This window comes from Calidris pugnax, unplaced genomic scaffold (assembly GCF_001431845.1).
Source record: "Calidris pugnax isolate Ruff unplaced genomic scaffold, ASM143184v1 scaffold178, whole genome shotgun sequence".
Lineage (NCBI taxonomy): Eukaryota > Metazoa > Chordata > Aves > Charadriiformes > Scolopacidae > Calidris > Calidris pugnax.
The window spans coordinates 6,178,624-6,190,711 of record NW_015090986.1 but is presented as its reverse complement, the minus strand read 5'-3'; the positions used below and the strand labels follow the sequence as shown (position 1 = coordinate 6,190,711).

The 12,088-nt window shown below is 37.0% G+C and overlaps 1 protein-coding gene across 7 annotated transcripts in view; it reads left to right on the top strand.

The window, feature by feature from the left end:
• Window positions 1–12,088, top strand: part of NFIB (nuclear factor I/B) — a 178,977-nt gene that overhangs the window by 154,081 nt on the left and 12,808 nt on the right. For 3 of the 7 annotated variants that reach the window (XM_014953955.1, XM_014953950.1, XM_014953949.1), the window contains one exon: window positions 7,560–7,648. The exons of the other annotated variants lie outside the window; for them this stretch is intronic. In XM_014953955.1, coding sequence (XP_014809441.1) covers window positions 7,560–7,648 — 89 coding nt within the window. The remainder of the gene's footprint in view (window positions 1–7,559; window positions 7,649–12,088) is intronic. 7 annotated transcript variants of the gene reach the window in all.

The window sequence follows — 12,088 nt, the reverse complement described above, 5'->3', positions numbered from 1 at the left end:
TGTAGTGTCATAAAATGTGTTATAATTACTATAAGATGTTTCTTTTTAAAAGATATACAGTATATGTTTATTGTATTTTAAAACATATGCAACTTCTCTCTTCTTTTCATGTGAAGTTTTATATAGTGTACTTCAAAAAGTCTCTGGCATCCAGTTAATTTGTGGATGTGCAATAATAATTTTTTTTTCTCCACATGTTTTTAGACACAATTTTTTCTGCAAATTTGCTACTGCTTAAGCCCACTCCACCTTCTTCCAAGTTCATTGAAAGAATTACAAACTTCTTGTCACATGCTAGAAGGTAGTGGCAGCACGCTTAATTTTCTCTTGGCTGAGTTTATGACATGTAAATCATATGTTGCTTATTTTATGCATCTTCTGTATATTTTTGGCTTTGTGTAGATGGCAATAAATTCGGAGATTTCAGCAGTGTCACAGGAACATAAAAGTGAGAGGGATCTCAAGGGTCATCACAGTCTTTGGTGTTTATATGCACTGTGTCTTATGCTCCCTTTCATGGTAAAACATGTGGCCAGATGGCTTAGAGGGAAGGGGAAAATAAATTAGTTCTCACATACACTTTATAAACAGAAAAATTCTTCAATGCCACTGTGTGAAACCGATGTTCTCCCTTCTAAAGTATGTTGCTTCATAGGCTCGTTAAATTAATTCAAGAGCATCAATTGATGGCCAGTAAGCCATATAGTGAGTTTAAAAATTTTGTCATGGTTTCATCTTTGCTGTGAGTTCTCTATTTTCTAATTTATGCAATGGATATATGTGTGTGCTAGCCCGAGCCTGTTTGCTGAGGGTGCATGTATGGATGCTCACATATAAAAATATGTACAAAATTAGGGAATAGTATGTACTGCAGAAACCATTTTAAAGAACAGAATGCTTTAACAACAAAGCTTTTTCAGATGAGTAAATACAAATATGTGTGTATATATGTTTCTAGTGAATTAGATACCTTCACTCATTTATGTCCTAAAGGCAACTCTAAGGTGACAGTGCCATATTATGTTTATTACCCATAAAGTGGAGTAGAGCACTGAGATTGTCTAAACAACTTTAATAGAGCAAAGGTTATCATTTGGTAAGGCAGAAATGAGATTGATTTACTATGTCCTTTCATTACTTTACAACAATTTAAAAGAGACCACTCTTCTTGTGGCAGATTTTAGATGCATTTGGTTTAAAGCAACCCATGATAAATGAAAAGAAAAATCAAGGGGTACATGAAATAAAGGCAATCAATCATTTTGTATTAGTGGAGAGAAATTCTAAATTAGAAAGCCAATGGTTTTAGTTCCAGAGAGGTCTTTTAAACATTCACCATACCCCATAATGCACATTGACCCCTCAAGAATAAATATTGTCACCGGTACATTTTTTACTTCATTGGAGGAGTCTTTATGAAGATTTATTCTCTCCGGTTATGAGAAATATCGGCATGTACTGTTGAGTACTTTTTGTTGTGCGTAAAAAGAACCGTTATGTAGCTTGTTTAAATTACAGTAACCACAATACATTTAAAAGTTATACATGTATTTTGCAACACACACTTAGATGGACTCTTTTGACAAAGCGATAGTTTGCTAGAACTTCCAGTAAACAATTTATAGCACAACCTACCTGGAACACTCACATTTAGATGGGAAGTAGTGAATATAGCTTTGAAAGACAGTGCATAATAGCACAAATGGGAGCACTTTATTTTCTTTTACTGATCTAGATACTGTGAAAAATATGCTGCTACATGCATTACTTAGTGTGCTATGTTGATAGGAAGACATGGTTCTAATGAGGAATTATAACTATCCAGTCCACTTCCCTGCTGCAATTGCTGGTGGGCCTTCCAGTTACCTGACTTGAAACACTATTTCTATACTGGTGATATAAATAGTTACAAAACATATCTCTTACTTCAGTGACATCTAGACAGTCATATGTATCTTATAATTTTGTTGTAAAAAAGTCTTGTTAGTCCCCAAAACTGTCTATTACAAATTGTTAATGACCACTTGATTTGCTTTTCTTGATTCAGCATCACCTTCTGAGAGTTGTTAAGTACTGATAATGTAACTGCAGGGAGAGCATCATAGGAAGGGGCAAGGGAAGTGATAAGAGCTAGTACCTGAGGGAGTTTTTCTTAATTTTACTATTGGTGGCTGGTGGAATTATTTTATGACGCCAAATATAGTACTTGGTGCTCATCATCTGTACTGAGAAACGTCTTAAATGAGTTGCGCATAGAAGAAAGGTTAGATAATCTTCACAGTTATATGGGAGCACCTTTCCCCCGCCTTCTTTCTCCAGTTTGCATCTAGTGAAGATTTGTGGTTTTTAAGCCTAGAGTAGAAGAAAAAGCAACAAATTGAGGAAACTCAGTCAAATACAATCTTCTACAAGTGGACAGAGTCCCTTGCCAGATTCTAGTTGTGAAGTGATTTTAATGGAGACATCATTAGTTCAGTAACAAAGTCTTAATGATTGGAATTCTCATGGTTATGGGATGGCATTTCTGTAGCCTCCTTGTGTTACTGTTCTCAACGTTATGGATTTATTGCATCTTTATTATATCTTGTCTATCTTGAAATGATAGACACTTAGAGACAGGTTGATGCTGTTTCTGGCTAGAAAGCTAGAATGTTGCCAGAAATACTAGTCATGCACTTTAATTGTGTAAACAACATAAAAAGATAGATGGATGGATGGATGGGTGGATAGACATTTGTAGTTATTGCAAATACAGATTAATAGCTTCACAATTAATAAGATTTCTGCTGGAGTGAGTGAAATAACTATCAGATTTTCTTTTTTGGCCATTTATTTAATTGTAATGCAGCTTGGAGCCTTGTATGTGTGATTCTGGTTTTAATTAGAAAATGTAAGTAAATAGGGTAGCTATTAAGGTCTGTGAAGACAATGATGTCTAGAACTTTCCTGTCTGTTACAGTAAACTGTGCTAACTAATGCTGGCTGAGTTACTGAGGAGCTAGTGAACTCTTCCAGTCTTTGCACTGATTAATACAATGGCACGGTTTTACTGGAGCTTGGACTTTCCGCGTTTGGTGTGTGATGTGCATGTTTTTCACACAGCTTTGACATTTATGAGAGGCATTTGCCATGTACGTAGTAATAAGAAACGCTTCAGATCTCTAAAATGCAAAATCAGAAAATTGTAGCTAGCTTTTTATTTCCTTCACACGAGACGGCCTTGCCTCTTCAGTAGGAAGTTGTTCTTACCAGATGCATCCTTTAGTTACTGAATCACACAGTTCAAAATGGAGTTCTCTTCATTCTGTTCATCATGAAAGTGGTAAACTTCGATGTCCACTGAACATGGAGTATCTGTTTGCAAAATGTTTTGGGTGGATGTTGCTTTTGCTTTCATCAGAAGGCTAAAAGAAGAACATAAGTAGACTCCTAAACAGAACTTCGCAGTAAAGCCAGGAAACAGGTTATCAACACTTAGGCTGTTCTTATTGTGTCCCTTATCATAATTGACAGTTTGACGTAAAACTGGGTCACATGACCACCAGGGAGGTATGTAAATGGATAAGAGGTCACCTTTCACATATGCTTGCTCGAAAGGAAACACATTTAAAGGAAGTTTGAGTCAAAACAATGTCAATATGCAAATGTTAAATTTTATGGGTTTTTCTCAACTAATAGAAGCTATAGCACAGTCTCCTATTACAGTTTCGAAAATACTTATCTACTTTCACTAGTCATCACAGAAGCCTGAAATGAATCTTAGTCTTAGACAGCCACTCTTTAAATAGGAGAATAAAAAAAAAACTGCTTAGATATTAATCCATAAAAATTATTCAGGCTATGATTAAAGACTGAGCTGTTGACTGTGGGTTTTTAATCTACGTAGGATTTGCATACTTAAAACTCTGTAGGATGGTTGTGCTTGGAAGGTGCCCAGTTTAAACTGAAAAGGCCACTACAGTGAAATCTAGCTCTTGGGTAGAACTTCATATCAGTATGTCTCACAGCACTGTGAAGTGCAAACCAAAATCACTTCCCCTGGCATTTTACAGAGGGCAGAACAGGAGCAAGGAGGTGGCTGACTTGCAGGCAAGTGGAGGAGCTTGGAGAAGCACTCAGCCTTCTGCTCTGCTTCTCCCTTGGCCTGTGGCCCCTTCCCATGATGTAGCTGATGCGGATGAGGGAGTTGCGCTGCCTCCCTAGAGAAACGCTTGCGCTGGGCTTTGCACTTCATGAGTGTAGCAGTGAGGATGTACTGCAGGGATGAGAGACGTCGGGAGATGGCTGGGCTGCCTGTGAGGTGTCCCCATCTACTGCAACGCTGGGCATCCTTTTCCACTTCAGAATACAGACCCATGTTCTTTTTCTGGGCAGTTAGGTGAGAGACCAGTAAAAAAACCAAACATTGATAATGTTTTGTGGGTGGAAGGTGTTATTGAAATGGGGTTCATGTGGCTTACCTTGCTGAAACGTGTCAAAGCTGTGGGACTGAAGAGCAGGCCTGTCCAACAGGCTTCTAGGAAAGACTTTTCACCATGTCACATAACAAATCAGGCCGTTTATTTTGCATTCATAGCATATTTTTGATGTTAGTGATGTTAGTGATGTTTTTCAGCATTTATTAAACATCTCATGCAGACTATTTCTTTAGTCCCTGTACTGAGGAATTTAAGTTTTCTCAAGTAGCCTTCAAGAAGTTTCCTGCCTCTCCCTTTCACACATCCTGCAGAGAAACTCTTTTAGGTAGCTTACTGTGGGTGAGAGTGAATATGCCTTCTCGTCTCCAGCTAACACCGTGGCATGGTTTTAGAGGTCACCTAAGTTTCTCTGAGGACTATAACTAGGCAGAAGGCTTTCAGCATAACACCAGACTACATACAGGACTCAAAATACTGTATTAAAGTGCCCTACATCCTTCCAAAGCTTGGTATTCATGTCAGGTCTGTGCCCCCAGGCTTTCCCTGCTGGGCTGTCTGGACATCCTCCAAGGGCAGTGTTCCCACTGCTGCTGTGAACAGACATCTTCCATCAAATGGCGCCGGGGCTTGAGGAGGGCTTTTAAGCTTCTCCAGTCTCTTTACCCAGAAAAGACTCAACGCACATGAGGGATTCAGACTGAGACTTTGAATGTGATACTTCGACATACTTTCAAAAGTGTATTTCTAATTCTTAGACAACCTGATCTCTAAGCAGGAGTGATTTGGGAGAGGAAATTTTATGAGGGAAAAAGAAAACACATTTTCCTGGGAGGTTAGTTTTTAAAGACAACATGGCCGTTCTGTGAGCCTGCTGAGTGTGGAGCAATAGTTTTTAACACTGGGAAGGTGGTTTTCAGCACAGCTGAGGCAATCCTGGGCTTATCACAGAACCCATTGTCATACGGACCTGCAGTTCTTCAAAGTATTGTCAGCACCGGAGGTACGGCACTGTTGGTGCAGTGAACAGCACTGCAGTTTACACTAACTATAAATCTAGTGTGGCATGAATCTTCACATACATGTGTGTGAATGTGTCTGCAGCATATTTATAAAATCCACATGTTTTATTACCATTACAGTAATTAGATGTATATGTATTAAGGAATGTATGACCGTGTATAGTATGAAGTATATGGTATGTCATTACCAACATTCATGAAATAGGTTTGAAAAGCTCTTTTTGGAGCTTTCTTAATGATAAATTTAACACATTAACTGTATATGTGGAAAGTTTCCATACAGACTGTGGGAATAATATAATGATTTAGTGCAGAAGTTAATTTACTAAAACATAATGTATGAATCCTTTAGTCCTTTCTGTAGTGCCAAATGCAATCAGGTTCTATAGCAGGCTGTGCTTGCCAGATTTTTGACCTAAACGTAAGTGCATAAAGTCATTTGATAACACTAAGTTTTTGATTTTAGTATTCTTTATGGTTCTAATCAGCCAAAGGGCTTTTATTCGTAGATTTTATATTTTGTGAAAGAAGAAAAGGCGGGGGGGATAACCATTCAGTCTTGTATTTCAGCTGAAAGTGAGTTTTTATGGCTGTTATAAAGCTTTAAAATATGCATCTGTAATTAAGATGATGACATTCTTAAGGATTACAGCAGAAATACATCTACTGTACATTGAGTAACTGAGCTGACTTATTTTACTGTCTTCAATATTAAAATCAGGTTTACAATACTGTTTTGTATAGTGACTAAACCAAATATTTACTTACCCCTTTCTTTAAACATATTTAATGTATTATTCACAGTTACCTCTAGCAAACTTTTTGACTGCATGTTTCCTTTTCTGGTTAATTTCATGTGGTTTAGTCATGCTTTTAATGGCCTTTAGAAGGTCCCTTGGAGTTCTTTAGATAACAAAAAAGAAACAATCCCTATGAAAACATCGGAGACTAACATTTCCATTTCTCAGACCTTAACAGCAGGAAGCTTATGAGTCTAACAGCCAGACAGGGTCAGGTTTGCAATATTGTCTTGTCCTCAGCATTTGTATTTTTCAGGAAAAGACTGCAATTAATTGTGCTCCTGTGAAAATAGTTTATTGTAGTTTGTTTGCTGTAGCCTGCACTATTTGTGAATACAGATAGAGAAAACTAAAATGCAATGAATGCAATTAAACTCAGCAGCAACATTATCTTCAATTTAGAGTGCTGTATCATATATGTACTGGAGTTTATATTCAGCATTACTATACAGAGGTTAAAATGTATGTTTTCTTCTCAAGCCGGATCGGTTCACTTTCTTAAACTTAAAAATAAGCAGTATATCTTTTCAATAAATCTGCTAACACTGTAGGGCAGCTGTTAAATAAACAGAGCTATAGAGGGTTGCTTGACCAACCCGTGAAGGCAGAACTGGTGATTTGAGGATCTGGGAAGAATTTGTTTCAGCTAACATTTAGTACATTCATCATTGTATTAAAATGCAATAAAGTATTTTAAATGCTATTATTCTCAGTCTAAAGCAAGATTAGATTATTTTATCACCTCTTGCTAAGTAATACCACTGTCAGTAACACTAGATTAATAAACTTCAACTACAAAATACCTTTACCCTTCTTAAATAGCGAGATAAGGACATACAGTTTGTTTAATTTGGGCAAATTTTCTATAAATTGCATGTCTTCTATGTTTCACGAAACGCATGCTACAAGATATTGATTATATTTGAACTTTACTTAATACACGTTATATAAAACATTGCTTAGAGAAAACAGCATTTTTTATTTCCTTTCTTAAAGTATCTCACTATTGAATATTAACATTTCCTTTTATTCCAGCTCAGTTTGTAATCTAATAATGGCTAATTGTTATGTGCTAAACACTAGTTACTCTTTTATGCTTTATTAATAGAGGAGTGTATTATCTTAAACAAATCTTACTAGGCATTTATTTCTCAGAATAAGTTATTTTTCTTTGTTTGTTTGTTTCCTTTTATTTTTTAAAGTTGCTTCTTGGGAAAGTAAGGCTTTTGCCATGTACAGTACTAGTTTGCATGTATTCATTTAAATACTAAAAACTGTAGTACTGCTCGATCCATATCTGACTGCTAGGTTTCAATTGACAGCTGAGAATTTGTGACTGGACCATGAATCAAAACGGCAGGCATTTATACCCCAGTGCCAGTGAGGATACATTGGGAATTACTTGGCAAAGGTAACATTTTAATTATTTCCACCCTACACCACCTCTAAAAAAGTTGCATTGAGCTGCAGTATCTGTTTTAGCAGGCTTCCAGAGGAATATGTGATAGCATGTGATCAAAACACGCGTGTAACGTTTCTCCCATACACATTCAGGTTATCTTTAGCATAAATTGAATTTAGAAACTACCTTAAGTAAGCACCTGGAATGACAGTTCTGTGCTGTCAAATGCAAAGGGTTTGTAAATGTAAGGCAATTAGGCTTTAAAAATGAAAATGTTGTTTGCAAAATTAGAGGTCATATTGGGGGGGGGTTTAGTGGTTAAGACAAAGAAAATGGTGCTGTTAGAGGTATAAATGAGTATAATAATAGATGTCTGAGGTGGTGGTGGTTTTGGACAATGAATAACCATACTATTCATAGAGACTGACTAATTGGCTGCTATAGATTTAGGTCACTAACATGTACATGAAGGTAAGATATAATCATTTTATTTCTCAACTAAACAACAGACTAATTAGGATTGATTTACAAAAAATAGGGTTTCCTTTTGTATGAAAAAAAGAAAACACAATAAAACCCATTAACCTTTGGTACATAAATAAATTGCTCATCATTATCTTTTACATCTCTTGCTATATAATGAATTATGGTAACAGTAGAGGTGTGTGCGTCTAAATAGGTGTGTAAACAAATCAGCATAATTATGATACGTCAATTTTTAACCTCTTTCATGTGCAGGATTATCTGGCACTCAATGCCTAAGGGGGGTTGTTCATGTAAAGCCTGTGGGTTGAGAGCCTGTCAGATGAAGTATTAGCTACTCACTCTCAAAGTGATTTTAAATACTTCATGGACATTTGTGTGCACATAAAAGTATGCACTTCTGAATAGTTTGTGTAAGTATGTGTGTGAATGTGATGCGTGTATGCATTATGTACAAAATGCCTTTTGATGTACTGTATTGTACTATGGGTTGCTAGAAGGTTTGTGATTTTTGAGTGTCAGCTTGGAAGCATAATTATGGAATTTGAAAATTGGTGCTGCTTACAAATCTGAAGTTTAAATGCCTTGAATATTTTTGCTTTACTTTTCCTTTTTGCATTTTTTCTGAAATAATATTTAAAAACTGGAAGAATTGTGGTGGAAAAGTGAGGTGGTGTCATTTCTTCCCTTATAGATGAAATGGCACAATGGAAAATTAGCTAATGGATTCACCTCATCTCCTCAAGGGCTGTGATTCACATTATAAATCCCCATCATGCAGTAATTGCAACAGTTTTCAATGTACTGCCAAGAGTGAAACCAAACTGAGCTAGTACAGCACAGAGCAGGTGATTTATGTTGCTTTTTCAGGGCACTGACAGGAGTTACGAAATTATATCACAACTGCCTGTCTAGGAATATCCTTGAATGATTTTAATCAGTCATCACTCGAGCCACCTTTAAAGAAATCCCCATTTATACTGGCTGAAGCACTGTTCCAGAGTTTGCTGAATTCTGTTTTTCAATACCCATGACACAAAACTCTTGGGCATAAATTATGAAAAGAAAGGAAAGGGGCGAGGAAGATTTCTAGGCAATGACAAGGAAACTTTGGTGATGAATACATGACCCACTCACCTGTACAGACAAAACTGCTTTGCAGGTTTCTCCTAGGGTGCTGCCTGCCACTTTGACCCTACCAAGGTACAAAAGTGCTGCAAGATGAGCTTGGGCACAAATTTTGCTACAGGCATCTCTTTACAGGCCTAAGCTATGCTTACTTGGCCTTGAATTAAGCACAGCGGCCTTTGAGGATGGAGCAAAAAAAACCTGATAGCTCTCCCTAAGTAGATGACTTGTAGGATTTGTGCTCTGGAATACAACATCCTGCAAATCCCATGTAGGCGAGGATCTAAGAGGAAGAATGGTACCTGCACAGGCTAAGGAGCAGTGAGCCCTTCTAATGCTAAAAAAAGAACCCCTTTGAAAAGGAATCATTGCTTGTTGGCAAAAAATCTATTCTAGTCCAGACAGTCAAAGTTTCTCCCACAAAATGGTTTAATAAATGTTTGATTGTGTGATTTCCTTAAATCTGCTGGGCTTATTTTGGTGGTACTCGATCTGACCTTTTACAGCAGGCATTTGTGGTTGGTTTAAGTACCCTGACCTCAAGAAGGTAAAAAGTTGGCAGTGCCTCAATGTTAGCTGTCCTGTCTCTACAGAAATCGGGTATCAGAGGTGGCCGAGCTGAAAGCTTTTGTCATGCACTATGGTTGGTGATCCACACCTTGGAAACTTGGGGAGAGTGAATGATGATAAAACCTCTCTTATTTCTGTGTTGTCTTATTAGTAGTTGCCTGTCATATCTGATAGTAGACACGATGCATAGATTTCAAAGCATGATACATAGATTTCAAAATAGATTTTCGGGGTTTTTCTTTCCTTATAAAATTATGTATCTGTTGGCGTTTAAAGTCCCAGGTATAAGAGACTAGAGGTCCAGGTATAAGAGACTAGAGATCCTTATGCAAAAGACTGAAAAAAAAAAAAAAAAAAAAGAATATGAATAATACAAGACAAAAAAGTCCACAACCGAACCCACAAAACTTCAAGTCATCGATGCACCATTTTCTTAAAAACCAGAAGACTTGCAAAGAATAGTGATATTAAAACCAAGATTAATGCTTTGCTAAGCTGAATTAAACATTCTAGTATCTTTAAAGGAAATACTTAAATAAAACATCCTATGAGCATTCTAAAAAAAAAAAGGAAAAAAACCCAGTTATTTGGTAAGGTGTTTGGAAGTAGTAATTATTTTGCTCTTAATACCCTAACCATCTACAATTATTTTTTGTTGCTGCTTATTTACAGCATTTATGATATAGATAGATATATTTTATGATGTCTGCTTGACTTTGAACAACATTTAAGCACATCAATGCAACTAAATTCTCAAGTAATTTTAAGATCTTTTAGGTAATTTTTTTCCTGTTCATATGATTAAGATACTCAGAATCCATTAAACCCCACCCCCCTCTTCCTTTTTCATAACCACAGTTCTGTGATAATAACTGTTTTCCTAGAGACAGAAGGTGAGGGGAAGCTGTGAAAATCTGTAAGGCTCAATTAGGAAAATGCAGTCTCAGTCGCTATGTGAGAGCAAAAGCATATGCAACAAGTAAACTTAAGCCATGAGTGAGAGTGAAAGGTGTGTGTGTGCCTAAGTCTGATAACATGAGCTTGAGCCTGAATCTCAGCCACTCATTACGTCATTGATATTAATTCCAGTGGGACCACTCATAAAGCTGGCACGATGGGTTGCTTTTAGAGCGTGTTGAGTATTTGCCAGTCTTGCAAGCAAATTTTCATTGCCAAAGTGTACATTTTAACTCAGCTATTGCCAAATATATTATTATTATTCCCAAATATTGTTATTTATATTCATTTTTTTAAACAATCTTTCTGTGTTAGTTTTATGGGTTAACTGTTACTTTAACATTACATTTACGCTACCCAGGCAAATGCACTAGGTTAGCATTTCCTGCTTTCAGTCTGTTATCTTGACACATAAGCATAGTACAACAGCTGGTTTGTTCCTGGAGATGCTGAGGGGAGCTCTGTTCTCAGAGTGCTGTATTTCCTTCTCAGATCTAGCTGTAGGGATGTTCAGCTTTCTAAGTATCATTTTTTCCCCCAAGTTCCCCTCCAGGTTTATGATAATAATGCTGATAAGGCAATCAAATGGGATAATCTCTGATTTGTGAAAGAAATGGGGGTTGGGGAAATGGAGAACAGGTGCAGATTGCTTTTGTGACGCAGTACCTTGTGTATGTTTGGTGTGGAGCAAACACATAGCTAAAGTAACACAGTCAGCAGTGTTGCTGTGGCAAGCACATTTTGGCAAACACAAACACCTGTCAGTGGTTTATACCCTTCCCCATCTCCCCCCCGTCCCGCTCCAATCCCTCATGGCAATGTTTTGGAAGTATCAATTCATTACAATGTAAGAACAAAAATGTTGAAGTATCCTTATTGTAAAAGTATTCAAAGAAAGAAAACCTAATGATTTCTGGTCTTTATCAATTTAAATTGCTACTTCTAATAGTTTTGCCCAACTCCGTAATGCAGAAAGATGTGCAGAACATTATGTTTCCTCTCCATCTAGGCAAACATCTTCAGAACACTTCCGAAGAAATTAATTGTATTCAAGCCAGACTTGCATGCTGCCATCCCACAGGAAATGGGTCAGCAATCCATTAAGATGCCATTAGATAATCTAATTTGGAACTTAATCTCTAAATTAACCATGCTCCATACTTGAAGCATACTTGAGAGAAAGAAAAAAAGTTTATGTTTGAATCGATAGGGGAGCCGAAGCGTGAAGAAGGCTGTTTGTTTTTTCTGTAGCTGTGGTCACGTCTCAAGCTGTCTGGTAACCAGGAGAAACCAGACATGATGTAATTCCAG